Source organism: Aspergillus chevalieri, chromosome 8 (assembly GCF_016861735.1).
Source record: "Aspergillus chevalieri M1 DNA, chromosome 8, nearly complete sequence".
NCBI classification, from domain to species: Eukaryota; Fungi; Ascomycota; class Eurotiomycetes; order Eurotiales; family Aspergillaceae; genus Aspergillus; species Aspergillus chevalieri.
The window spans coordinates 1,303,787-1,331,616 of record NC_057369.1 but is presented as its reverse complement, the minus strand read 5'-3'; the positions used below and the strand labels follow the sequence as shown (position 1 = coordinate 1,331,616).

The window sequence follows — 27,830 nt, the reverse complement described above, 5'->3', positions numbered from 1 at the left end:
GGTACATCACATGACATATTGCCAAATCATGTTGTCATTCGTAGGAACCAATGCCTCATATTGACCGCATTTCATCCAAGGTGACGTCCAACTCTCAGTCGAATTCGATGTTGCTGTTTCTCTTTTACTCATGCCAAAGGCGAATGGATACATTGGCGTACGCGCAATTGATCCCCAAGACGTCCAAGCTGTGAACCCGGTCCAGTGAATTGGGAAGACCCAGAACGAAACGATGTCACGCTCTTCATCTTCGTCATCTCAGTCCAAGGCTTCGTCTGCTTTCTCGGGGACGACCCAAGGAAAGATCGTTGAATTGGTTGGGGATACATGTTGGTTCTGTGAAAGCATTCCAGTCGAGGCGTGCCATGTCATTGCTCAGAAAGATCCAGCTGTATGTGCCCCTCACTAGATATAATTTATACTGTTTTTGTCAGTGCAAGTCCGTGTTGACCCTTCCAGCTATCAACAATCATAGACCAAAAGCTGTTGTTGACATCACTGAGAGACGTTGACAATGGTATTGGTCTATGCCCAACATGCCATAACAATTTTGATACCGCCCCAGACCCTCGACTCGTCATCGTCCCCACCGATTTGGATTTCTTCATCAACTTCGAAGAAAAAGACTACCGAGAGCGAACACTAGCAGCAAATGGAGGCTTTTCCGTTCCCCGCCAATGCCCTACAAAAGACCAATATAAAGACCACCAAATAGCAAACGGAGAAATACTAGAAGGAAGCGGCTTATACGCACCATACATACTGATGAGGTTCTACGCAACCGGATTCAAGCCAAACCTGTCCCCGAGACCATGGCACGGCCAACCGGTGCACATGATCCGGCGCGCGCTTATTGCGCTTGGATCCCTGAATTACCGCAACTTGCCGGACGGCGTGTCAGACAAGCTTCGCACGTTGTTGGAACTTTATACGCGACCGCCGCCGCCAATGCAGGAACGCGATGTGGCTGCAGGACAAGAGAAACCGGGGAAGTTGTTCCGCTCTAATGATGACTTGGACACGTCCACCGCGAAGAGGGAACTGAGTGGGCCGCAAACGTTTTTAAGTGGTCTTAAATTGGAACGGAGAGGGCGTGAGTCGCAGGGCCATACTGATCATAGTATGTCGGCCTTCACACTTGGGCCTGAATGTACGGCTCTAGATGCTATTAGCATGGTCATGTCACGTCGCCAACAAATCCTATGATTGAGCAGCTTTCAGGCTCTTACGGAGTTTTTACGGATAATGGAAGAATGGGCGTGTGGTCCGACTGCTACCACATACGGCACCATTCTGATGACAGGGAGCAGCCTGTATAATTATTCTCGAGTCAATCGATTAGAAAGGTGTTATGGCCTCGATCGAAGTGGAATGGATGAGAATTAAAACATCAATTCGTTGGCCATGGTGCCTAAACACAAGGACATGTAGCTATAGTACACGGAATTAAGGAAAGCTACACATATCAACGACAATCCATAGCTCTCTGCACCACGCTTCCACAAAAACATGAATAGATGTAAACCATATCAGAACGCTAATACGGCTCACCCTTACTTCGCTTTTCCTCCTTGTGATAAAGTTCCTTCTCATCCCCAAGAGTATCTGCGCCATCCTGGAGCAAGTCATGCCAGTACACCAGCATTTGCAAATACGCCTGTCCCACTCCCAAAGTCTGCTACCGATCGCGAGGCAGCTTACCGGATATGAGCCCCAAGGTGCATTTAAAATAAAACAGTAGATGTCCGTGCTTTCGGCTTTCGATCGGTAGCCCTAATTGAGTGAGAGTATGTTGAAAATTTGTCCTTGGTGGGTAAGACCACCGAGGCTTAACGCACAGAGAGCCGCCTTTTTCTTAGTCTCTCGGGATTGTAGGATTGTAGCGGGGATACCTTAAAAAGTCACGATTGGGTTGGTGTACGCGTGGTGTACGGTAAGGAAGAGGTTGAAGATCCGGGCATTTCTGACGACCTCATCTGAGTAGACAGGCTGGTATAGAGCAGCGGCAAGTGCGGGTATGAGCAGGAACGTTATATATGTTGCTGAAATAAAGGTCTTCTCCTGGCGCGTGTGATCTGAAGGAAAAAAACAAACAAATTCCGAAACTCAAAAGATAAAGAGTAGTCATTGTCTGATATAACGTCATTCCCAATTAGGTAGCTTATTCTCTGTTTTGTCTCTTATAATACCATAAAAATCACCAAACAATACCTGCCTGGGATATGTTTAACCACTCGCCTGCACTCGGCCAGCTTTGCTCTCCCGGGACAATCAGTGCAGTGCAGAAGATGAGCATGAAGTGCTCAGTAGCCGTGATGAGGGGAAGTAGAGCATAGGGAAGCGGTATGCCGGTAGCATTTCTGGTGAAAGAGATGCGACGCAGCTGGGGAACGGAGGACGCAAAGGTATGGATGACCAACATGCTGCGATACATTAGCCCCAAAGAGATACTGCAACGTACGCACGATACCAGTTAGGAAAGGAACCCATGCTGGTTATAGAGTCGAAGATTTTCATCATGGCATTGGAGGGGGTTTTGCTGTGTGGTTGTTGATATGTCCATGAGGACGCCATGTTCATATGACTTTCGCAGCCAAACCACCCATCAAGGGTTACAATGATAAACCTAACCAGCTCGTATTGTATGCTCTGGCAATTTAGAAAAGAATCCCGCGTATTCTTTGTCATGCTTCTTATGTATCTATGCTGGAACCTGTCGTATACCTGGCGCAGAGCCTCAAGACAGGTACATATTCTTATTCAATTGAATAGCAAGTACATACGACCATAGGGTGTGGAGAACAGGGCTTCCCGTCCGCTCAGCCGTACTTGAAGCACATGTTAAGTGCGGCCAACCGTCAATTCTGCCCTTTTCTCGTTGTCGCTCTAAGGGTGATGTGTGGGTGAAGCTAGAAAGCAGGCTCAAGAGCAGAGAGAGGAACAAGAACAGACAGAGAATCAGGTACAACAATCAAGGCCACGCAGGCCAACAAAATGCAGTGATTTTGGTGCTTTTGGCCATAATAGGCTTAGATGCCCTAGCAAATAGCTTCAATCATTTTAGATAGAAATTAAATCCAATTTCGTGGTGGTAAGAAGCATTGAAAACTGCAGCGTTGAGAATTCGTAGAATTCGGAGCCACTCGGTGGTCGATTACGTTATGCCCAGAGGACATTGATGAGAATAGTGAAGATCGGATGAATATCGGACCGGTCTAGCGAGCTCCGGAGGGGTTTCATCACATGGCGATGAAACGCTTTTACTTAGTCAAGCAAGCACTCATTCTATTGTCATGGTGGACATAGTCTATCTATATCACCCTTTAGTGTAATTCAAAGTTCTCTTCCATATAGCCTCGTACAGTCCGGATTATCGACTCCCGGTTTCCCGAACCTGAGCTACCCGCTTCAGACATGATCCGGCACATACAGCATAGAACAGGGTGGGCTATGACCACTCTGTCAACACCGCCGACATGGAAACATCCTCACGGACAAAGAGAGCGGACCAGGAATTTGCACCCCTGAAGCGCCCCCCTGATAGATCTGAACTATGGCCAACCTTGATCATGGAAGCTGGGTTTTCAGAATCGAAGCCGAAACTTGCGTCAGACACGGACTGGTGGATCAAGGCATCACAAGGCGACGTGAGAACAGCCCTGACCGTCTCTGTGCGAAAGATGCCCGAAATTGTGATAGAAAAGTGGGAACCGATTTGCACCTTGCAAACTAGCACCAGGTTCCAATTTGTGCCAACTCTTCAAAAACACCTGGTAGTTTTAATCTTTAATGAAGTTGAGCCCCGGTTAAATGATTAAATCTGTAAGGGGCTAGACCCCAAAACAACTCAGGGCGCCACGGCTCTTATATTGCACGGATTTTGGGCACGCCAACGACGCACAAAACAATCTTAATTTGTGTAATGGCCTGTGCCCTAATTCAAGCCGTTCAAGTACGCCGAATGCTTTTCGATGGCCGGAAAATTGCTTCTATCTGGTGTATAATCCATCATATGTATTGAAGTAGTCGTCATTGGCTCTTGTGAGTCAAAACGAGCAGATTCTTCAGGTATTTGCAGGAGAAAGATAATACAGAATAGTACATGAAGATCGCCGCAGCACCAGCTGCAAACATATTCCCATCCACCACACGACAAAAAAAAAAAATTGCCAAACACCTTGCCAGTACACACATCTCGTGCAAAAAGGAAAGCAATGTTGTAAACTCGAATGTCAAACGAGAACCAGAATCCCGGCCCTATACCAACGGACCCAGATCCAAGCGCTGTAACCCCAGTACCCAAAGACTTGCTCCTTAGCTTTCCCGAACATCTAACTCGTCCACATTCGTTTTCTTTCGAGTTTCTGTTCTGGACAAATCTGCGTCCCGACATTTTAGACTTTCTTTTGCTTTCCTTTTTTTTTTTGTTCTCGGATTGAGCAAACCGTCTTCCTTCAGGAATTCTCAATTCATTTGTTTGTCTTTTTCGGATATCGCCGATAAGTAGACTATTTCTTCGAATATATTAGCGATGTTCCGAGACATACCGTCAGGAGAAAATGTACCCCAGCCGTAATAAACAGTAAACCTCCTTCGGAAGTGTGACCCTCTCTTCTTTCTCTTGTTGTAGGTATTTTGACCCTTCCAGTCATGTAGCATGATGTTTGGTCTCGAAATGGTATGGTGCCTAAGGACGGTCAAGCGCATGTCTAAGACAGCATTCAATATGCGGAATAGAGGGGCAAGGCAAGACTAGGCACGCATCGGAGAGACCCCTGTGGACTGCAAGACCAATGAGATCCCAATCCAAAGTGGTTTGGTGGCGAGCGTACAAGGACAGTGCGTCAGAACAGTTAGTTTTGATGGGCCAGCATCCAGGTGATGAGACTCATGTCTCCGTAAGGATAACCCAGTAGGCGCGGTCAGATCCAAGCAGGAAATAATAGGCGTGTGTGCGACGCAAGGAGATCTATACGAGTTTTGCTGGAAAAGGGTCAGCAATCCAGTCTGGAGAAATCACATCATTTAAGGCGCCATACCAGTATATTGCTCGAGAGGGGAGCATATCTCAGAGAACAGTATCGAAAGCAAAGCCCCCAGGAGCGAGGTCGAACTCAAACATAAGTGCCGTTGAAGATAAGAAAACAGGCAATAGAGAAGTCATGACAAGAGCAATAGGATTGGAGACTAATATTCGAAGTGAAGTAAATTCAGCCCAACATATCATAAAAGAGATCCTAAAGTGGGTATTAAGAAGAGAATATGCCGCTAGGAATCACGGAACAGTAGGCGGGCGTCGATCATTTGGACGACGGGGAGACTTGGATTTCGCGTTCGATACAAATATACGGAGTTTCTGGTTGGCGTCCTCCAGCTCGCGGGTCTTCGAGCTCCATCGGACATTGTCCTCAATTCTCTCCCTCCGCTCCTTGTCCAGTGCTGCGCGAAGCTTGTTGAAGTTCTGCTGAATCTTTCCGTCAGGCACGGCAGGACGAGGCGCACCCTGCTTGGCTTGTTCGAGTTGGCGCATGAGGTCGTTGATCTGAGCAAGCTGGTTTGCGACGATTACGTCCTTCTCAGCCAAGGCGGCGGACATCGAAACCGGATTACCGATTTTGCGTTTGGGAACTTCCTGCGTGCTGCCGGCATCTAACATCTTGTACTTAGCCAAGCGGCGTTCCAGAATCTCGATTGTTTTCTGAGACGCGACCCACTGCTCATGGTGCCTCTGGGCGCCTCTCAGGGCAGTATTGATCTTTTTGTGACAGTGGTTGAGTTCCATTTCGAGACCGCAAGCTATTTTACGAGCTTCCTCGGTGGCAGAGCGTTCTTGTTCGACAGCCAAGTCACAGGCACTCTTGAGGTCAGAAATAGACTGCTGGAGACGAGCTTCGTTCTCTTCCGACTGAGCGTAGGCTATCTCGGCTTCCACGCGCGCGATATCTGCGGACAGGTTGACCGAATCGATCTCTTTCTGCTGGTTTATCATCTCATTCATTGCAGCATCTCGTTCCTGGCGGACTATCTCCAAGGAGGCGAGCAGCTCATTACAACGGATGGCAAGTTGTTGGTCCTGTTGGTCCGTCACTTGGTCTGTTGCGGCGGCCAACTGCAGCATGGCGGCGTCCCACTCTTGGCGGGCTGTTCCCAAGGCGATAGCCAGTTCGTTGCAGCGGATGGCAAGTTCTTGGTTGTTAATCGAGAGATGCTGTTGGCGGTCGAGAAGCTCTTGGTGTTGGATGGCGGATTTTTGGTGTTCGTCGATCAGTCGTTGATGCTCGTCGGCAAGTTGCTGACGGTCTTCCGTGAGTTTCTTGCACTGAGCATCCAGTCGCTCGCGCATGTCATCGAGAACCTGACGTTCCTTGACAAGATGTTGTTGGTCCGAGGACTTCTGGCGTGGAGATGCGGGCTTCTGACGTTTCTTGATCAGTTGCTGCTGTTCATGGACAAGCTGCTGGCGCTCTATGGTGAGTTGCTTGCGTTCTTCAGAGACTTGTGCGCGCTCAGCAGCGAGTTGATCGCGCGCGCTATCAAGACGCTGACGCTCTTCGACAAGATAGTCGTAATCGTCGGCAGGCCGCTGCTGTTTTGAGAGGTTTTGACGCGTGGACGCAAGCTGTTGACGTTCCTCGGCCAGTCGCTTCCGTTCCGCGGCGAGTTGCTGGCGTTCTTTAGCAAGTTCCTGGCGGTTACCCTGTAGGCATCCCTCAGCGACCTTGAGCTGGCCACCAATATTGAGAAGTTGCTGACGCAGATGATGGTTGTTAGATAGCTCGCGTTGGTGAGCTTCCACGGCTTCGTTGCGATGGGCGGTCAATTTTCCTAGGAGGATCCAGCCCTCCTCTTTCTGTTGCGTCATGGCATGAAGTTCTGCGGTTGTCGAAACCAGAAGCTTGTTCTTCTTCGCGAGCTGAGCCTTCCTTTTGGCCAGGTCACCTTCGTAGCCATTGATCATGTCCCAGAGGTCACTTTCCGCCTGGGTGAGCGGCCGGGGTCCATCAGTTTGCGAATCCTGCCGCAAGAGGACCGACTTGGCGCGCCTGAAAGCAGTTGTTTCGGGGACGATGGTGTATGTAACCGCGGCCAGGATGACAAGCGAGATCACGGACGCCACGACCATGATGGCGTGGTAATGGTCAATCTCGCCGTCGTCGTTGAGCAGACGGCTCAGTAACTGCCAGTTGCTCACAAGGAGGTCTTCGTGTAGGTTGAGGCCCTTCCTTTCTCCAAGACAGTAGTAGCCATCGTACAGGGCATGCCAGGAAAGTCGATCCTCGAGGTAGTACCGAGAGATTGCCCCTGGGCGGTAGAACGAATGTATATCGGCGTTCCAGCCGTCAAATACTCCATGGAGACAGCGAGCGGCTGGAACCAGCACGTTTGTATACATCGTCAACCCACAAACCCAGGTCACAAATAGACGAAAAGATGCTGCGATGGGGCGGTTGAGGGGAAAGTACCAATCGACAAACGAAGGTGCGAGGTGGTATGGTCTGCTGTCGACCATCCAGCTGGTGAAACGTTGTCTGAGCTTTGCCAGGCCGTCATCATGAAACAACAAAAGGCGAAAGGTCTCCCATATGTAGCAGCCCAGCAGAGAAAGCGCGGTCTTTATGGGAGATATGACTAATTTCCTCGAGCCCGCACAGATGAGAAAAGAGATAGTTTCCCAAGCCGTCATCACCAGAGTGAGGAGTATCAGAGTCGCGAGAAGGATGGCAGAGCCAGCTGTCAGGTCGGCGTAGGCAACGATGTTCATCAGAAATTCCGGGAAAGGAGGATCTTGTTCGATTTCCCCCCAGAGAAAGAGTTGCTCAAAGGAGGTGGTCATGGTGATAGAGCAGACCGTGATCGAGATAGGGAGGAGGAAGAAAGTATCGAGATGATGGTAATGCTGCTGAAAGCAGTAAGCGTAGTGGAAGATGGAGAGGAAAGATGGAGAGAAGAGGAAGAGAGGAGATAGGAGAAAAGAAAAGATAGTACAGTATTTATACGTAAATAAACGAGTCCAAGCCAGCATTCGAGAAAATCGCGAAGCTCAGTGAATGCTTCTCGAAGGTAGCATACAAAGCAAACAAAGGGCAATCTACGAATTTTGATTGGACCAGCCAGAATTCATTCACCAGCTTGGGAATGATATTAGGGCTTGACTCACCAAGCCGCGTTTATAACGGAAGTTGCCATAGTCATGCATACGCAAGTTAGTGAATGATTATCGAGTCAAATTATCCTTGCCGCTGGCATATCTTGAGCTAGGAAGATACAGATCCTTTCGTTTACGTCGTTGGATAGGAAAGCCCTATCGAGACGTTTCTTGAACGATAATAAGGTAATGGATAGTGGGCGACTTGCTAAGTGGTATAGAATTATATATACTGAATATGTAACAGTTCACCATTACAGGATTTCTGGGCAATATATCTGTTTGGGGAGCTCTCAAATTCGTTTTGATATATATCCCGCTTGCTGAGCCATGGATTTTATACAACTGCTACTCTGGTTTGTAGGGCATGTACATACGCTACAGACCTTTCCTCTAATATGGAATGATAATAATGATAATATAAAAGTGAAATAATCTCTTCGAGAGAAACGCTAGTACAGACACTTAGGGTTAGCGCAGCATAGGAAGGTCTTGGCGAGGTCTGCCCGTTCACTGAACCCTCATGCGATATATCCCCGTGAGTACATACTACACTATGCATCTGGGTAGTCTGGGTAGCCTCAATAGCCAGAATGGCCACAATAGCCACAATAACCGGTCACTGGATGTTGGAGTAGGTCTCTTGGCGGGAGATCATATGATGCCTCAGGTATCTTGTCCCCACCGTGTGATTGGTCCAGACCCTCGCCGCCTTCAGCTGGGCTCAACCTCGATCATCTCCCTGTTTTTCTTCTCTCTTTCTCCTCTCAAACATTCCATTCCTCTTCCTGCATAATTCCATCGTGAATTGTTCATTGTGCTGGCTTAATTAACATCTCACTGCTTTCTGACCTTTTGCGCTGTTGGTAAGGCTGTTGTCCGCAGTCGCACGTCATTCGCCAGAGCACAGTCGGCAGTTTGCCCCGAGCCGATATCGTCTGCGCGTCGAAACGGTCCCGATCCTCCCTGCGCCGCAGCCTACTTTCGATAGTAGTTTGTTTTATCGTCACTCCGTCCTTTTTTAGTCTCCACCTCCGTCTGTCGTTCAATTTACGAAGAAAAAAAATCGGAAGAAATGTCCGTCCAGTGACGCCGTCCCTCCGTCCTGCCTTTTCTTCCCGCACGGTTATGGCTACACCTGCTGGGTATCGTTATATGGCCTCCAGGCCTATTATTCTCGGTCTGGCTCGCGTGTTTTTCCTTGCGTTATGCCAATTGCCTCTCCTTTCTGCCGCTCCGACCGGCCACTCCCCGTCTCGCCCGTTTATCAGCATCTCCGAAGAGCCCTCTAAACCCGCCAATGATCCCAGTCTATGGCTTTATCTAGGAATTGCCGCTGCTCTTGTCTTGAGCGGAGGCGCTTTTGCCGGTTTGACAATTGCTTTGATGGGCCAGGTAAGCTTACACCGTTGCATGTGATCGCCAGGAACAGCATGCGGATATTAATACGATTATGTCCGTCTATAGGATGAAGTCTATCTCCAAGTCATTCAAACCTCGGGCGAAGGTTCTGAGCGAAAAAATGCGGCCAGCGTGCTCAATCTCCTGAAAAAGGGAAAGCACTGGGTTCTAGTTACCCTACTTCTCAGCAATGTGATCACTAACGAAACTTTACCTATTGTCCTGGACCGATCGCTAGGAGGTGGTTGGCCGGCGGTTCTGGGTAGTACTGTCTTGATTGGTACGGTTCCTGCATTTCTGGTTTGTGTGACCATTCGTATCATCATAACTAACTGCAAACGCTTTTTCTAGTCATCTTCGGCGAGGTTGTTCCTCAGTCGATATGCGTTCGCTACGGTCTTCCCATCGGAGCTTGGATGGCGCCTGCTGTCTTGGCTCTAATGTATATTATGTCACCCATCGCGTGGCCTGTTGCCAAGCTGCTCGACAAGTTGCTGGGCGAAGACCATGGCACGATTTACAAAAAGGCCGGGCTGAAAACGTTGGTCACGCTGCACAAGACCTTGGGTGAAGCCGGGGAACAGCTTAACTCCGATGAGGTCACCATCATCAGTGCGGTTTTGGATCTAAAGGAGAAATCCGTCGGCAGCATCATGACCCCAATGGACGATGTTTTCACAATGTCTTTCGACACCGTCCTCGATGAGCAGACGATGGATATCATCCTTTCCCAGGGTTATTCCCGCATTCCCATTCACGCCCCAGATAACCCGCTGAACTTTGTCGGCATGCTGCTGGTGAAGATGCTCATTACCTACGACCCTGAGGATGGTAAAAGAGTACGGGATTTTGCCTTGGCCACGCTCCCGGAGACCCGTCCCGAAACTAGCTGCTTGGATATCGTGAACTTTTTTCAAGAGGGCAAGTCACATATGGTCCTTGTCTCCGAATATCCCAGTGAGGATCGTGGAGCGTTGGGTGTCGTGACGCTGGAAGATGTGATCGAGGAGTTGATTGGAGAGGAAATTATCGATGAGTCTGATGTCTTTGTTGACGTCCACAAGGCGATCCGACGCATGACGCCGGCCCCCAAGTCCCGTGTCCCCAAGGGAAGAATCGTCGAAGAACCCCCGACCTTCAATACAGTGCCTCAGGGCGAATTAGTCGACGTTGGTAGTGAAACCCAATCACCTTCAAAGAAGGATGTTTCCAACCTCCGCCGCCGCTCTCTCGAAGCTCCTCAGCCCCGTTTCCAACTGCGCAGGCAAAGTACGGGCAGGGACTCGGACTGGAAAGGTGGCTTGGTCACACAACGTGGTGCGACAGACGAAATTCGCGAACATCTCAAACACTTGGGACCATCGAATCTGGCCAGTCGGCCGCGACAAACTCGGTACCAAAACGTGAAGATCAAACGTGGTGGCATGTCTCCCTCCCGCTCGGGACAAATAGAATTCGACTCGAGCCAGAGCAACTCTGAAGCTGCTTCAACCCAGCATGCCACAGTGGGCTTGGCTGGAGGAATTGGTGCGGGACTCTTGCAGTCTGCCGGCATGGATGCCAGTGATGGTGTTCATGCTGTCAAACTGGGCTATGGCACCATCGGACCCGCGGTTGATAGATCCAAAGACACACCCACCCCTCCAAAACTGAAAGACAACCCACAATTATCCGTTCCAGAGCCCGTTCGCGAAGAGCAGGATGACCATTCCCGACCACCACCATCTAGGCAGGGAAGCGCCCATGCTAGCATCCGCTCAGGAAGTTCGCAGTCTGCTAAAGCTCTGAAACCTGGTAATTACGTGCACCCCGGTCCCGCTCGCAGTGGCAGCATCACAGAGCAAGTGATCGACGTCAACGGTATCCGCAAAGTTGTCCTCCACACGACCAGCTCATCAGAAGGCGATGAAGGACAAACCAGCCCGCCCAACACCGGCAAAGCAGAACCTCCTATCCAACAGAGCGCCAAGGCTGACGACAAGGGCTCTAACACTGGCACGAGTAGTAATGCAGCGAAGAAGAAGCGTCGCCGAAAGAAGCGTGCTGGTCAAAACAAGTCTTCTGATGCTGGTGCAAATGAACAGCAGCCTCTTCTGTCTTGATAAACGACCTACTTTTGCTGCTTCTTTGCTGATCGCTACATTCTTCTGATTTTTTTTTTCTTTATTTCCATTTGTTCCATAGCCAATTTGCAACATGTAAGAATAGTTCTTTGCAGATATTTATCTTCCTCGTTTCTTTAAACGGCGGATATGCTCAAAACTTCACTTACTCGCATCTGAGTTGATTTGCCTTGTACGATAGCGTTACCTTACATGGTTCACGGGGAGGATCTGATTCGATTGTACTTTGCTTGCGATGGGACTCACTACGTAACAGGTCTCCGACTTGGCTAGTTACCAAAATGCATTTACCGTGGGACGAAATGTGATCCAGAAGACATTTTTCATTTCCCATATGGGAATAAACACCACGCCCCTCAGACATAAACATAAGGAAAAGCATATGCAGGATAGAAAGAGGGATTCGTAAACAGATCAAACGTAGAAACATAACATTCATGGTGTGAAAGAGACCACCATGTGCAACCAATTTCCTCCACTCGCACACGGAATCATTGAAGGAGGGGATCCTGGAAACTCCGTCAGTCAAGTATATATATGAACGGGATAATGAAGAACATACCCGGTAGTGCTTCTGGTGGTTAGCAGCCCTGTTAACACGGGCACGGTATCGGAACTCCTGTCGCTGGGCACGGTCATTCTGCTTGTGCTCGGCTTTGGTAACAGCCCGTCTCTGCGGCTCCGGAACACCAACCATGCCCGAGCCACCGTTGGCGCGGGAAACAACCGCGCGGTTGAGATTGCGGCCTCGGGGCTTAGGCTCTTCGGGTTCGATCTCGCCATTTTCAATGGCGAGTTGACGCTCTTCGCGTTCAGATGGCGTGAGATAGTTGTGTAGGTTCTGGCGGTAGTACTTGGCGAGGGAGCGGTGGCCGACTGTACGGCCGGAGGGGAGGTGGAGTTCGAATTCGTCTTCGAGGACGACGGCATTGTTCTTGCGGCTGAGGGCTAGTTTCTGCTCCTCTTCTTGTTCGTCTTCCTCTTCGTCGACGGAGGAGGCGTCGGTTTCCCAGCCGTCGTCATCGCCTTCGGATGTGACCTTGACTCCGCCGTCTGCGACATCGCTGGTGGAGTCGTCGTCATCGTCATCAGAGTAAGTACTCCGGAAGTCGTAATATTGGCCAATCTCAATCTGTTCGTCTTCGGTTTCGAAAGCAATCATGCAATGACCCTTGTCGCGCATGTGTGTGCGGGCGCCAGCTGGGTTGTTCCGGATGGCGTGACAGTAGAGACATTCGTTGTTCTCGTTGATCTTGCGGTAGAGCCATTTGATAAGACCTTCAGCGTCGACAAGGTACTCCTTCTCGGGGACGAACATGCCGTGGCTCTTGAGCATGTGCTCGATGTTGGCGTTCATATCAGATTCCTTGTTATTGCAGAACAGGCAGCGAGATGGCGAGAACTCTCCGTTATCAGGCTCGTCCTCTCCTTCATCCTCCTCTTCAATTGTTGCTGCTTTCAGGCTGTCAGCAGCCTTGGAAACGTCATTTTCTTGGGTCTTGTTAATCGGCTCTCCGAGCGAGAAGGTCGAGCTCATAACAGAGGAGGCATCATCGGCGTGCTCCCGGCTCATCCGTGCCTCGCGCGACTTGTGTTTCGAGCTCTTGATGTGGTTCTGGTACGAGTTCTCACTGTAGAAGGTCTTCTGGCAGGCAACGCAGGTCTTTTCGAACGAGGCCTTGGCGGCAGCGGCGGTGGAAGATGCTTGAACGGCGAGAACCTTCTCGTTGAATGTTGGGAGCGAAACGGGGGGCAGGGAAGCGACACGGCGCTTCACGTTATACAAGCTAGTGAAGTTAGTACCGTTATGTATTTTAGGGATTGTATCTTAGAGACATGGGAAATGGACGTACTGCCAATCGGTGCGCATATGTTCACGCTGGACCTGGCTGCTGCGCCAAGCGACCAGGCAGGTATTGCAAGTGTAGGGAAGGGAGGAACCGTCCATTTTAAGGGGATGATTCAACGCGGGTATTCTTTTGATGTGAGATGATTTTCAGTAGCGGGGTTGGGTCTTGCGAATGATCGTTGTCGGCGCAAGAGGAACGGGAGACAAAAGATGAAAGTCAGAGACACAAAAGAGGCTGCCCGTCCAGAGATATTCCAGTTTCAATGGGAGCCTAGAGTGGTGGTGAGTGCCTGGAGTGGCTGTTGACTGTCGAAGTCTGGATTGAAAATCGAGATTTTCCTTTTTCGGCGGTGGCAATGACGTTCTGCACGTGCTATCCCGATTTGGTTTAGTCCCGCTTAGTAAATGACCCTATCGGAATATAGTACATCCACTCCGATTCCGGGGAAGATCACGTGCACTTGTGGCGGACGACCGCGGTGATGATGCCGGTAATGCTGATACAGACGATGATGATATCAGTCGTCAGGTTGTCTTCGCGGCTTGTGTTTTCTTGAAAACTCTACTGGGCCTTGTTTACGTGGCTGGGGCTTCTTTACAAACAAATAACTCCTGCCACTCTGGCTCCCGCGTCAGGCATGCGCCCTATTAGACCGCGAAGATGACCAGGCTCCGCGGAGCTTCAGAGAGATTGCCAGATGTTGCGCGCGACAGTCCGCAGTTCTACCGGTCGAAACTCCCGCCCAATGCACCGGAGGTTATCGTTCAGAATACAGTCGAAGTGTCGCATCCGGCCCAGGTCTTGCCGTGGTATCGCGATGATCGACGGAGGCAGTTTCATCTTTTGGTTCGCAGGTGAGTGTCCTCGGGCAAACAAATATACTAAAGCGCTAGAGGCGCTGATAATTTTGACTATGATAGATATAAAAACCAAGTTCTTTATGGATGTCAGGATCCCAACTGCCTTACATCGACTTGTGCCAGTTACCGGAGGAGAGTTACCGAAGGACCGTTTCGTCGCTACACCGAGTTAAGCGCCCGGACACTGGCCTGCTACCTAGCAAGCTTGGATAATGCCGAGAACGGCCTTTGTCGCAATCCTCCCAGATCGTTCTGGGAATCGCCGCATGATGCCCCACGTCGATCTAGAAGACATAGCCGTGGACTTCCGGAGCGCGACGAGACGGGAAAGCATGGGAATTCGATAGCACAACAGGAAAGTGCCTCTACAGAGGTCGCGCAGGCCAGCAGCCATATACAAAAGTCCACAGATCAATATACGGCATCGGAGAAGTTGAAGGACCCCAAATCCTTCACGCAAAATCTCTTCGACACACTGTCTTTGCGGATGGTCGACTGGCTTCCTCTGCGGCGTTCACATGACACCCTAGATTCACGTCCTGACCGAGCGCCAACGCAACCTGCGCCTCATCCCCCAAAACTGGACAGTCACCCCAGCAAATCCGACTCTAAAAAGGACGAGCGTCCCCCGAGTCGCAGGTATTCTGGTACTCCCAGTGGGAATTACTGCACTTATTCGCCGCGGACCTCTAGCCGTCAACCGGCTGCGGTGGAGGTAAAGCTGCCCAACCAACATGTGAAACGCCTTTCGCTCACAGAGTCGGATCAATGGTGTCAGGGTCCGCGGTCGAGCTTTGAAGAAAAGGTGCATCCGGAGCGAAAGCCGGCTAAAAAGCTTTCTATAAATGCGCACCCAACTACGACTGAATACACCAACCTGCCCTCGCCGCCGGCACTGAAACATCGCCCCCAAAAACATCGGGGAAGAACGGAGGAAGTTAATGGTATCAAGCCATCTGAGCGACAGAAGAAAGAGAGACGTGTCTCCTGGGATGGATCGAAACTCTTGAATGACGTCCAAAGCTTTGAGAATCGACAACCTCCAGCAGTCACTCCAGAGCCGCCAATAGAGATCCAGTCACCCAGTGACCGCAAGCCGAAGCGCAAGTCGCAACCTTGTCAAAAGGAAACTGTACCGACAGTTCAGACAGTCACACATCTCTCAAAGGAGATTGTCGATGGGCTAGGGCAAGTCATGATACAGTCTGAAGAAGAAGCTCAGCGATGGAAAGAAGAACTCGAATATATGGAACTTACCGGTAACTACGATGGTTCTGATTGGTTTTCTGCAACACCACGCCAGCAGCAGGCGTTCGCCTTTGTCGCCCAGTCAGTATTTTATTCATTAAGCGGTCCGAGGCAGATCTTGCGTTGCTTTCGAAAAGGTGCAAGCGGCAATAACAACGGGAAAGACAGGTCGCCACGCCTTGATTTCCGAGAGATCCAATCGTCACTCCGCAAGCTCACAACTGTATGCCCCTGGGATATGGTCTTACATAGCCTGTGGGGTGCTGTGGGGAAGTTATTTGTTCCTCCCAAGGAATTACCCATGTCTGGCAGACATTCGCGACGTTCATCAGCAACTTCGAGCATAGCAGCACCCGTATCAGCTCCTATACTGGTGCGTCGAGCTTCTGATAACACACAGGAAGAGCACGTCACAGATGCGAATGCGGCTCATATAGTCACAGTTGCACTTTTCGCCTTGGCTGGATCGCTTCCTGAGGTGGACGCTTCAACATGGCGGGGCATTCTTCGGATGCGTGCTATTGGCACGGTGGCTGCGGATGCTGAAATGCGGAAACTTCCGTCTACAAGTGCTGAGTTGGTCACGGAGGTCACTGACAAATTCGAGCATGACCTTGCTCTCCGGCTTGCGAATCGTCTAGTTCGCGCCTTGACGGCGCGTTTAGCGTTCCATGAAATTTCAAAAGCACGCGATTCTACCTTCGCGCCCAAACGCAGCGTCTTGGACTTGATTGTGGATAATCTCAGCGAGCAGTACCTGACAACCTGCCCCACGGATCAGGAGTACGATGTCACTCACACTGTCCGGCATCCAGGTGCTCCTGCGATCATTACAGAGTGGCTGCGTACACTTCTACTTCGTGAATGGGACGGCAATCCACAGGTCCCACGAAGCAGTGCTGTTGGAGGCGCGGTGCAGATTCTTTCGACACTGTACAGAGAACGGAATCGTCTCGGTCTTGTCCCTGAAGACTTTCACACGCAATTTTTTGCAGAGAGGCTGGATCCTCTGGAGATGCCTGTGGAATGGCTAGGGACCATGTCTAATAACAACAAGACTATGCATCTATTGTCATACTCGTTTTTGTTTCCACCACCGGCTTTGGTCATCTACTTCCGTGCTTTGAATTACTCCGTCATGTCCAAATATTACGAATCTGCGATGACTACAACCCGTCATGTCACTCAGACGGCATTTGGCCCCATCCATGTCAATGACGACGTATCCCTGCTGTCGCGGATGAAGACATCGATGTCGACATACTTGGTCCTGGTTGTACGACGCGACAACGTCGTTACTGATGCGCTGAATCAGCTTTGGCGACGCGAAAAGCGCGAGCTGATGCGTCCGTTGAAGGTGCAGATGGGCATGGATGAGGGCGAGGAAGGCCTCGACCATGGTGGTGTACAGCAGGAGTTCTTCCGAGTGCTCATGGCAGAGGCTTTGGATCCGTCTTACGGCATGTTTACCGTCGACCCGCGTACGCGGATCTCATGGTTCCAGCCATGCTCGTTGGAGCCGCTTTATAAATTCGAACTCCTTGGGCTTTTGCTGTCTCTTGCGGTGTATAACGGTCTAACCCTACCGGTTAACTTTCCGGTTGCCTTCTACCGCAAATTACTTGGCCTCAAGGTGAAGCACCTGGACCAAATACAGGATGGCTGGACTGAACTAGCCAAGGGTCTCGAGGGGCTTTTGACATGGCAGGACAGTGACGTGGGAGACATCTTCATGCGAACCTACGAGTTCAGTTTTGAAGCCTTCGGACGCGTGGAGACTGTTGACATGCAGCGAGTCGACCGAGACGCCATGTGGCCGCTGCCGTCGAGATCCATGCCTGTTGATGGTAAATACTCAACTGCCTGGTCGGACGTCCCTCATTACGGAGACCGCGCGAACCCGAGTCCGCCCTCCTCGATGGCTGCCGAAGCGACGGAACTCATGTCCTGCGAGTCGTCACATGGGGACTTTGCCAAATCCATGGAAGGCTCGATCTCAATACAGTCTCCTACGCCGCCGGCCGAAGAAGCGTGTCTCGTGACAAACCAGAATCGCCATCAATTCGTCAAGGACTATATCTTCTGGCTGACGGATAAGTCAATCCGGCCGCAGTATGAGGCATTCGCGCGGGGGTTTTACACCTGTCTCGATCGATCTGCCTTGTCAATCTTTACTCCGGAGGCATTGAAGACGGTCGTCGAGGGGATCCAGGAGATTAACGTGAAAGAGCTCGAACAGCACGCGCGGTATGAGGGTGGATTCGGTCCGAGCCACCCTGTTATCCGGGATTTCTGGAGCATTGTGCAGAAATTCTCGGCGGAGAAAAAAGCGCAACTTCTGGAGTTTGTCACAGCAAGCGACCGCGTGCCTGTTAACGGGATTGCGAGCATAATGTTCGTTATCCAGAAGAACGGAGTGGGGGATGCTGTAAGTTTTCCTTCATCTATCTTCCGGTTTTGCTCCATACTAACTCGATTGCAGCGCCTTCCAACCAGTCTAACTTGTTTCGGCCGGCTTCTCCTGCCGGAATATTCCTGCAAGAGCGTATTGGAAGAGAAGTTAAACAAAGCTTTGGAAAATGCCCGGGGCTTTGGCGTTGCATAGTTGGTTCATAATATTTCGGCATTTCGGCATTATTGGACATACCCATAGTGTACATTTAGTATATTTACTTGATATATAGAGGAAGGAGCATCTTTGGGGTATCATATTCAATTCAGGCTTCTCATTCTAATGTTTTGGAAAGTATATACTGTGGGGTGTAAAATCCGGGGATGGCGGGCAGCTGTGGTCCGGCCTGAGTCAGAATCGCCTCTGGGGATTTCATCACATTCGCATCGTCCCTTTCTTCTCATACTCTGGTATCAGTTCTACCAGAACAGCAGGTTCCTGAGGATTATATTGCTCTGGGGGATTCTTCTCCTGAATACTTCAATCCTTGCTTGATCTCTTCATACCCCGCGATCAGTTCCTCACCAACATGCCTCCTGTCATCCACCTAGTCCGCCATGCGCAGGTACCTCCCTCCGTCAAATATATCAAAAAAAAAATTCACAAAACTAACCCGAAGCAACAGGGCGTTCACAACCTCTCAACAGCAAACCACGTAATCCACGACCCCTCCCTCACCGACCTCGGCCACGAACAATGCCGCACCCTCCGCCACGCCTTCCCCTACCACGAGCGCATCGAGCTTGTAACCGCCTCCCCGCTGCGCAGAACCCTCTACACAGCGCTGCACAGCTTCGAGCCTGCCTTTGAAAAGGGCGATGATGTGAAATTGATTGCGTTGCCGGACGTGCAGGAGACCAGTGACGTTCCTTGTGATACGGGGAGTGACCCGGAGGTTTTGAAGGAGGAGTTTGTGGAGAAGGGGTTGCCGGTTGATTTGGGGTTGTTAAGGGATGGGTGGAATAATAAGTTCGTGCGTTTTGCCTTTTCCTGTGAGAGGAGTGAGGGGAGACTAACGAGTAGTAGGAAGGTCGCTATCAGCCCACCAACCAGGCGATCAAGGATCGTGCGCGCGACGCGAGACGTTGGTTAAAGGCCAGACCCGAGAAGGAGATTGTCGTGGTGACCCATGGTGGTTTCTTGCATTATCTCACCGAGGACTGGGAGGATAGCTCTCAGTACCAGGGTATGCCCCGCTTAAACCCCCAACACCGAATGCACTTTCGCTCATTGGCCGCACAGGAACCGGCTGGGCCAACACCGAATACCGCACTTACGTCTTCTCCGAAGAGGAGCACAAAGATGATCTCGAAGGCTACGCGCTGGAAGGCGACAACGCAACTCTCGTCGAGACAACGGAATCCCGCAACCGTCGCGGAAAGGACGGTCCCACTCCCCACCGCGAGCGCCAGAGGACTCTGTACAAGCTTGGTACGCAGGGATGGGAAGACCAGGGGTTGCAGCTTAGTACGGCGGAGAGAGAGGCTGCGAAGGTGCCTGGTGGGAAAGAGGTCGGTGGGGTGAGGGTATAGAGTATAAAGGGTTATTTTTGGTTCATCTTCAACAAGAACTGGAATAATAGAGATGATAGATAATAGAGTAAGAAAAGATCTGGTTAATGCGAGTCTTTATGTGTTTTATCTGGGTATCTTCGAGGTGAAGGGTTTCAGACAGAAATAGTTCTTTGAGATGATTGTACAAATTGTACAAAGCACCGACATCTTCTGCAATATACAATTCCGTCACACACAAAGAATAAGGTAACAATGGCCATTCATTCTCTTCGCATGTGGCAGAACAAAACTCGAGGTTTTGAGAGATCTATAAGAACCTCGATGGACTTGAGTGAGTTAGATAACAGAAGCAGACAGCAGGCGGTCATGTCTTTGCATGGATTGCGATTGCTATGCAATACAATGTTTAACGGTAAGCCCTTTCGCTAGCTGGAACAGGACTGATCTCTGTATAGGCATGACTATCGATCTTGGATTCCGAGAAAGGACTTGAATATTGCTCGGGTGGTGCCAGGTTTGATTCTATATCTCTTTCCCATGCACTCTTATTTCTTGCATAGTGCTGATATGCCGCTTGGCTTCAGTTCAGTGTCAATTCTTTAATAGGACAATGTCATTCAACGAGGCATCAAGGTCAGTCTTCTTCTCCCCTGTATTGGCTAATGATGTTGCACTAGACTTAGGTTCAACACTATCTTTCTTGGTATTCTTGTTCCGACTTTGTTGAATCAAACAATTTTATTGATACAGTTCTTGGTCTTCAGATATCAGTGAGTCTCCTCTCCTGTCTCCGGCTAATGAGTATAGGTTCATTGTAATGCCTGGCTATGCCGAACCCATGCACTCCCCAGAGTATACGGTGTACAAAATCCATGCAAAGACAGGTACGCGTACCACCTCCCTAACTTTGTTGGCTGACTGCATACAGAAGACACGTCCAATACTTTTTTTTTTTTTCTTCTTCCCCAGCAAGAGCTCGTACCTTACCGTGGTGCTGGGGTCCAGTAGTCTCCCGTCCGAGGAGATGAAGCTAAACGAGCTCAGTTGTAAGCGAAATGTAGGCAGTGATATACAGTAGGCAGCCAAATTGACATAAAGCAGTGCGAATGCGCTGTTTCCAGGCGCAGTTGTATATATTCTTTGTCTGCGGGGCACCTACGTACCTATATAGTGGGGATAATGCAGTCAGTTGCACGACTTGCATACAACAACCGGTGAAGGCCGGCGCAGAGAACATTGGAGAATCTTTCCTTGGAATCCCCCTATTCCAACAGTATTTTCTATACAGACATTCGCAGTGAAATGCTGGAGCCTTCGTCATAAGCGATGGCGCTGTGAAGATCGATAAGATAGACGCTAAAAATAGCCGATCTGCGAGTGGCGCAGGGCGAGGTTCCTGTACGAGTACGACATCTTTTTTCTCCATCTTTTATAACATCCACTCGCTTCCTATCACTATCCGGATGGCCACGGCTTGTTTCCACTAACGCCAATCGCATCGGGGACCTTCATTCGTATCCCTGACCCTTCTACGCGCGCGCGCAATATGCTCGACGAGAACCTCCCCAGTACGTATCCCTGCGCTCGTGCGCCCATGAGACTCCCCCGGCTAACAAACGAGCACAGCATTTTACCTCAAACATGGCCAAAATAAACATTCCTGGACCATCTATCTTTGCCACCACGGCGATGAACCCGCTCCAGCCTACCACCTCCGCTACCCAGACCCATCTTCTCCCTCCTCCAAGAACCGCTACGCAGTCGCGCTCTGCGACCCCTACGTCCCGGAGATAATCTACGGTGAAGTCCTCCTCATCCCAGAATGGACGCAACCTTCGTTGTCCGCAGATGCGATCCGCGCAAACGGCGGCGTCACACCTCCCCCTGAACCTATCCTTCCTAGCCAGTTCGTTGTGCATTTGTATAATCCGGACCAACAGATCGTTGTGCGGTATAAGCCTAAGACGTGGAATAGTCCTGCGACGTGGGAATTTGAGATGCCGCAACACACTTTCCGACAGCCGTCGAGTTCGACGTTGGATCGCACGCAAATTGATCCTGCGGTCGCGGATGTAACGCCCAAGTTGCGTTTTGGATGGCGAAAGGATAGCAAGTTGTCCAAGGATCTAGCATGCTTATTATCCGGGAAAACGGCATCGATTACGGAAACTAAAACGAAGAGTAAAGAGCCGGATATCACGATTTCGATCTTCAAGGGCCTGCGCGAGATGACATTATACGAGCCGAACCTATATCGCGTGGAGATGGAGGATTTCAAGGGGCTGGAGTGTGTTTTGCTGCTGGGGGCTGTTACGATTAGAGATGTGTTTTTTACGTCGATTGAAAAGGCATTTTCGATTTCGCATGATGTGAAGAAACCGCAGAAGACCCCGCAGAATGCTGCTGCTGTGCAGAAACCTATTCAGAAACCGGGTCCTAGTACTGCAGCCCCTGTTGCCAATGGCCTTAAAGCTCAGCCTCAACCTCAGCCTCAGCAACCACCGGCTATGTCGGGCGCACTGGTTGCGAACAACAAACCGCATCCTACACGCGCAGGTCCGGAACGACCCCGGGTTACTATTCCCCAGCAAAACAAACCACTACCAGAGGCCGTATCTCAACCTTCGCAGCCACAACCACAGACTCGTCCACAACAGCAACAGCAACCACAACAAGTACGTTTCTCCCCAGGCACCAGACCAGAGGACGACCTCCGCCGCCAAAAGAAAATGCAAGAAGCAAACGACAAAGCGCGCCGCAAGAAACAAGCCGAAATCGAAAAGGAAACCAAGCGTCTGCAGAAGATCTACGGCAGAGAGGAGGAACAGGTACGCCGGTCTCAGCAGCAGCGCCCTGCACAGCCCCGGCCACAACCGCAGCCACAACGCCCGACACAGCATCGTCCTACGCAATCACATCCGTCGTCCTCACGGCCACACCTTCCACCTCGTCCAGGTCCAGGTCCGGGCCCGTATCTCCATGTCCCGCCATCACAGGTGGGAAATAACAGGCGACCCAATGCCCACGCGTCAGTCCAATTCCTCCCGTTGCAGCCACAACACGTATCCTCCCCAGGCCTGCAGCAGAAAAAGAGCAGTTTCTTTGGATTGCGCCGGTCATCCGAGGAAAAGAATAAAGAGAAGCTGGCGAAGAAGCGGAGTTCGATGTTTTAATCCGAGATTGTCTTCATATTTTCATTTGTTTTCATTTTATACCCATGGCGTTGGTTAGCGTTTGTTTCGATTCAACGACAAAAGCATTGTGTTTGTTATGCGTGGGAATTGTAAAAACAGCATAGAATGTCAATGAAGGATGTTGAATATATTTCATTCGAGAATTCAGTATGCTTGGCCCTTCTCTCGTACTACCTATACTCGCGATGATTAGCGCGAGGTCATCATTGCTTTTTGTCTTGGACTATAATAGTAGCTATCATGACCAAGCCCCGCTTGTATTACAACCATAGACTGTTTGCCAAAGTGATCCGGGATCTCATATCTATTCATCTGTTTCTCAACTCCTTAATTTCGCTAAATTCTCTCAGTCTCTATCATAACCGGCATTCTCATCTGCATCCACCTCTCCTCAGCATAGCCATTCCTGCTCTGGCTAACAAGCTCCTCATCCTGGGCATTCTAATCATCACGATTTGTGTTGATGGAGGGAGTTGGATGGGCGATTGAGGGATGGGTGGAGGTATGGGAAGGCGTTGGTTAGGTGGTGAGTGGGGATTTGGGGATGTGTGGTGGATGGGTTGATGGTGGGTGAGTGATATTGGGATGGAGTGTTCTATTGTGGTAACGGAGGGTTCTTGTCCTTGGACGCATCATGGGGGTCGAAATGACATCTCATTTCGGGCCTATCACCTTGAAAATATTTCAACTCTGCAAATATTCCCGCTTCGAAACATGCATAGCACGACACCGTCTCTCCTCGACCCATCCCGCAACCTCTCATCATTCCTCCCATTCTCAATCCTCAAATAATAATCAAATACCCCATTCCTAACCCCCTCCAGATCAAGCTGCACCTCACAAGACCGAAACCATATCAACGGAGCCTTGACCACAACCTTCCCCCGCGTCTTCGTTAATCATCGTGCGCTCAAAGCAGAGGAATGGGTTCATTAAAAGCAGGACCACCAGGGTGACGAAGTAATTGATCCAGAGGAGTGTTGCGTGTGGGGATGGTGGATGGGGAGGATGTATGTGCGCGCAGGCGAATAGGCCGGTAATGGCGTAGGCACCGAGGATGCGGCGGTAGTTTGGCATTGCGTAGTAGGTGTTTGTTGGACGGTAAGTTCTTGGTGCCATTTTGTGATAGAGGGTTCATTTTCTCTTTGAGGTTAGATGTTAAAAAGGTGAACGAGAGGGTTTTGGAAAAGGAACGGGGAAGTTGGAATTTTTAAGCTCGAGACGAGACAAGTAACGAGCGAAGAGAGGTAAGATCCCATGGGCAGAATCCAGGATTGGTCGATTATTCTCGGTGACTTTGGCAAAAAACAGTCCAAATTACAATTACTACAATTGCCTCGATTGTTTACCCATAATGACTACTACTATAGGGGGGAGCTCACTAGGGTCTGGCGCATAGCCGCCTAGAATACTTATGTTTGTCTTTTCGCTTGTCATAAGATACATCAGACCAATGTAGGATAAAGTATTTAACAGAATGAAGCCCACAGCCATAGGTGAAAACACATGTAATGCAGCCGCCAATAGATGTGAAAGCAGTATCATCGGAAGCGAGATGTGGCGGGGAGAACAGCGAAAGTAATAACAACATAACAAAACTTGCTCCTCATTATGCGCAGAAGGGCATTTAATAACAGCTGGGGAAGGATCATCAGCATATATGTATGTCCGGGGTAGTCCTGCAATGACCCATCTGCAGAAATTCGTCTATATCTTCCATTATCGTATATTCGGAGGTCTCTTAATTGTTGCCGCAACAGCCTTTTTCCCTTCTTCCTCCTCCATCGGCACTCTATTTGGTTGTCGGTGGTTGTTTTGACTGTTTTTGCCCTGCTGAGTTTCTCAAGCTTATGAGGTCAGGGATATGCAGTTGGCCATATGCCGAACTAATTCATATGGAAAGGTTGATAATACCTCTTGCAGCCTCGGTAGCTTGTCTTATTATTTCCGTTGGTGTAGATGAGATGACTCTCCATGAAATCTGACCCTACTGGAACCGCAGAGAATATTCTGTCTGTGTTGTGTATAAGACCCAGTTGCACTTCTTCATTGCGTCCATTGGGATTGATGGATGTTTTCAATGTGCTTGAGACAGATGCTGGAGGCTAGGAAGAGCGCGAAGATGGTGGTTTATGAGGAGTTTATTATTGAGAGGTTGGTGCAGGAGGCTGTGTCTAGGTACGAGGATTGGGAGGAGAGGTATCTTGCATATCAGATGTTTGTGGGTTTATCAGGGGGTTTCTCTTCTCCTGAGAGGGAATTTTGAGTTGGATTATACTGGTGACAATGAAGCAACGTCAGGTCTATGTGCTGGTGGCCTTGTGGCCTTACACATAGACATGTCATTATGCAAATACCGCACTGCAAGTAGAAGATGAATACATACATCATCAATAAAAATTTTTGTATTAAAATCCTTCTATTCCTTTCTCTTCTCCTCTCTTCTCTTCTTCACCACCAGCTACTTGCTCTCACCGAGAGTCAACAACCCTACTTCCCCCTCTACACACTATACAACAAGCCCTACAAACCATACCACCACCAAAATGTCCTTCTTCCTCCCCTTCCGCTCCAAGCCCACCATTGCCCCCCTCAACGCAGCCCCCCAACCCTCCCCAACTCCCACCCCCGACCCAGACAAAGAATACGAACACATCCTCTCCCAGCTCTCCGCCCCAGACTGGTCCGACTCCCCTCACGCCCTCGCCTGGTTCCACGACCTCCGCACCTCCGTCACCGACATCCTAACCCGCCTCCTCGAAATCTGCCAGGCAGCAATCACCCAGTTCGAGGCCAACGAATCCTCCTATAGCCTGCACTACAACCGCCGGTACAATCGGCTGACCACCTCCGTGGCCTTCCTGCGGGGCTGGATGGATAAGGAGTTTTTGCCTGAGATGCGCATGACGAAGTGGTTCCTGCGGGCTGTCGATGATGTGCTTATGGTTAGGGCCACGGAGGTGCAGTATGATATTGAATATTGGATGGGGGGTTTGAGGCAGCGGGCTGAGGGGGTTGTGGGGGAGGGACATGCGCTTGCTGGGTTGGTGCAGGATGCTGTTATTAAGTTGGGGGAGATGAGGGAGGGGGTTAATACGGCGCCGGGGGCGAAAGTTGGGGAGAAGTTGAGGGGTGAGGAGATGTTTTTGGATTTGCCGGTGACGGAGGAAGATGCTGAGGCGAAGGATCGGGGTCAGGAGGAAGACGAGGATGAGTATGACGAGGATATTGAGATCAAGGATGAGGAAATGGACTCCGAGGATGAGACGGAAACTGTTACTGAGGGTGAAACTTTGACTGAGGCTGGGGATGAAGTTATTTGTGGCGCTCTTCCTGTTCAGGGTGTTGTAGCCTGATTTACTTGAAGGCTACGGATTTGACTCCTGATGAGCTGATCATCATGGTTTGCAATTGTTTGATGGATTCTGTTCTTCATGCTCACGTAATATTTACTTTGCTATACCGCTATACCCTACTACCTAATAATCCAACGACTGTTCGAGTAACGTTCTTAACTCCTGCTTCTCAGCATGCAACTCCTCGTTCAAGTTCGGTGCCAGCATTAGCACACGCTTCTGCGGCAATGTGCCCTCCACAAGGCCGTCTACATCCGACGCCTTGAATCCCAGATCCTTTAACCCACGCGGCTGTCCACCAAGCTTCACCAGGAAGTCCGCAATAGCCTCCCCAAGGACTTCACCGGCACTCTCGCGCTTCACGTTCGAGATGTCTACGCCAAATGCCTCAGCAGCAGCCAAGTGACGGTCTGGGTTCGACGCAGCTGTGAAGCGGAACACAGCTGGTGCGGTGACGGCGACGGAAACACCGTGGGGAATGATCGGGTGAGGGACAGCGTAACCACCGTGCTTATAACCCGGGTTCTGGCTGGAAATGGGGTAACTCATGCCGTGGCAGAGGTGGACACCCGCGTTACCGAACCCGACACCGGCCAGGGTGGCTGCGAGGAGCATCTGCGACTGTGCTTCAAAGTCATCGGGATCCTTCACAGCACGGGGCAGGTACTCGACGCAGCTCTTGAGAGCTTGGAGGGAGAAGATGTCGGAGATGGGGTTGGCGCCTTGATAGGCAGGACGTTGGATGGGGTTTGCAGGGCGCGGGGTACGCTCGTTGTAAGGAATTGCGGTCCAAGATTCAAGAGAGTGGCAGAGCACGTCGAGTCCAGAAGCTGCCTTCACAGCTGCAGGCATTGTACGCGTATTGATGGGATCACAGATACCCAATGTGGGCTTGAGGTTGCGGTGGGCGATACCTGTCTTAGCCTTTTTGGAGACAAGGTCGAAGATGGCTGTTCCAGTGGTTTCGGAGCCAGTACCGGCTGTCGTAGGCACAGCAATAAGCGGTTTAAGCGGCTTGTTAACAGGAAGACCCTTGCCCAGGGGAGCGTTGACAAAGTCGAGGAAGTCGGCCTCGGGGAACGTAGTGTAGAGGTTCATGAGTTTGGCGGTATCAATGACGGATCCACCACCTTATCCATCAGCCATCAAATCATTCAATTGCAAATTGCAGGAAAGAGGACTCACCAACAGCAAGATACGCATCCGCCCCATACGGCTTCGCAAAATCAATCGCCTCCTTCACCGAACTATCCTTCGGCTCTATCCGCACTCTATCAAATACCGTAAACTCCACCCCCTCCGAGCTCAACGCCTCCACAGCCTGCTTCATCGCGTCCAGCTTCGCCACGTTCTCGTCCGTCACGATGCACACGCGGTTCGCTTTCAGGTTCTTGAAATCCATGCCGACTTCCTTGGTGGATCCGGGGCCGAAGCGAATGCTGGAGGCGGCCATTTCAAAGGCATATTCTTTTTGGCGCGAGGGGTCGATTGGTGTTGCGAGATGGCGGGCGAGAGAGGCGGGATTTTGGTGACCATGCTGGAGGTGGTGAAGGGGGTTTCCGTGGCAGGGACATGAGGGCGGGTGGGAGTATTGAATGGTGCGGAGAAGGGAGCGGGCTCGTGTGCCTGCTGAGGCGGGGATGCGGATGGACATGTTCACTTATTCTTGTATTGAAGAATGCGTTA

The 27,830-nt window shown here is 50.4% G+C and overlaps 10 protein-coding genes across 10 annotated transcripts; 6 read left to right on the top strand and 4 right to left on the bottom strand.

The window, feature by feature from the left end:
* Positions 1 to 232: 232 nt before the first annotated feature.
* On the top strand, positions 233 to 1,206 carry ACHE_80450A (uncharacterized protein; the record flags this gene model as incomplete). The annotated part of the gene is made up of 2 exons (XM_043283822.1): positions 233 to 391; positions 460 to 1,206. The coding sequence occupies 2 exons, from the start codon at positions 233 to 235 to the stop codon at positions 1,204 to 1,206; spliced, it is 906 nt and encodes a 301-aa protein (XP_043141063.1).
* Positions 1,207 to 5,275: 4,069 nt separating this feature from the next.
* Positions 5,276 to 7,834, bottom strand: ACHE_80449S (uncharacterized protein; the record flags this gene model as incomplete). The annotated part of the gene is made up of 1 exon (XM_043283821.1): positions 5,276 to 7,834. The coding sequence occupies one exon, from the start codon at positions 7,832 to 7,834 to the stop codon at positions 5,276 to 5,278; it is 2,559 nt and encodes an 852-aa protein (XP_043141062.1).
* Positions 7,835 to 9,274: 1,440 nt separating this feature from the next.
* ACHE_80448A (putative DUF21 and CBS domain protein (Mam3)) lies at positions 9,275 to 11,649 on the top strand (the record flags this gene model as incomplete). Its single annotated transcript, XM_043283820.1, has 3 exons — positions 9,275 to 9,541; positions 9,614 to 9,827; positions 9,899 to 11,649. The coding sequence occupies 3 exons, from the start codon at positions 9,275 to 9,277 to the stop codon at positions 11,647 to 11,649; spliced, it is 2,232 nt and encodes a 743-aa protein (XP_043141061.1).
* Positions 11,650 to 12,161: 512 nt separating this feature from the next.
* ACHE_80447S (putative C2H2 finger domain protein) lies at positions 12,162 to 13,618 on the bottom strand (the record flags this gene model as incomplete). The annotated part of the gene is made up of 3 exons (XM_043283818.1): positions 12,162 to 12,179; positions 12,233 to 13,457; positions 13,524 to 13,618. The coding sequence occupies 3 exons, from the start codon at positions 13,616 to 13,618 to the stop codon at positions 12,162 to 12,164; spliced, it is 1,338 nt and encodes a 445-aa protein (XP_043141060.1).
* A 562-nt stretch (positions 13,619 to 14,180) lies between these two features.
* ACHE_80446A (HECT domain protein) lies at positions 14,181 to 18,233 on the top strand (the record flags this gene model as incomplete). Its single annotated transcript, XM_043283817.1, has 2 exons — positions 14,181 to 14,374; positions 14,441 to 18,233. The coding sequence occupies 2 exons, from the start codon at positions 14,181 to 14,183 to the stop codon at positions 18,231 to 18,233; spliced, it is 3,987 nt and encodes a 1,328-aa protein (XP_043141059.1).
* A 376-nt stretch (positions 18,234 to 18,609) lies between these two features.
* On the top strand, positions 18,610 to 19,612 carry ACHE_80445A (uncharacterized protein; the record flags this gene model as incomplete). Its single annotated transcript, XM_043283816.1, has 4 exons — positions 18,610 to 18,645; positions 18,706 to 19,053; positions 19,107 to 19,266; positions 19,323 to 19,612. 4 exons carry the CDS (start codon positions 18,610 to 18,612, stop codon positions 19,610 to 19,612), a joined length of 834 nt encoding a protein of 277 aa, XP_043141058.1.
* Positions 19,613 to 21,140: 1,528 nt separating this feature from the next.
* Positions 21,141 to 22,767, top strand: ACHE_80444A (uncharacterized protein; the record flags this gene model as incomplete). Its single annotated transcript, XM_043283815.1, has 2 exons — positions 21,141 to 21,162; positions 21,221 to 22,767. The coding sequence occupies 2 exons, from the start codon at positions 21,141 to 21,143 to the stop codon at positions 22,765 to 22,767; spliced, it is 1,569 nt and encodes a 522-aa protein (XP_043141057.1).
* Positions 22,768 to 23,625: 858 nt separating this feature from the next.
* Positions 23,626 to 23,907, bottom strand: ACHE_80443S (uncharacterized protein; the record flags this gene model as incomplete). Its single annotated transcript, XM_043283814.1, has 1 exon — positions 23,626 to 23,907. One exon carries the CDS (start codon positions 23,905 to 23,907, stop codon positions 23,626 to 23,628), a length of 282 nt encoding a protein of 93 aa, XP_043141056.1.
* A 1,427-nt stretch (positions 23,908 to 25,334) lies between these two features.
* On the top strand, positions 25,335 to 26,144 carry ACHE_80442A (uncharacterized protein; the record flags this gene model as incomplete). Its single annotated transcript, XM_043283813.1, has 1 exon — positions 25,335 to 26,144. One exon carries the CDS (start codon positions 25,335 to 25,337, stop codon positions 26,142 to 26,144), a length of 810 nt encoding a protein of 269 aa, XP_043141055.1.
* Positions 26,145 to 26,267: 123 nt separating this feature from the next.
* Positions 26,268 to 27,798, bottom strand: ACHE_80441S (hydroxyacid-oxoacid transhydrogenase; the record flags this gene model as incomplete). Its single annotated transcript, XM_043283812.1, has 2 exons — positions 26,268 to 27,274; positions 27,330 to 27,798. The coding sequence occupies 2 exons, from the start codon at positions 27,796 to 27,798 to the stop codon at positions 26,268 to 26,270; spliced, it is 1,476 nt and encodes a 491-aa protein (XP_043141054.1).
* Positions 27,799 to 27,830: the final 32 nt, after the last annotated feature.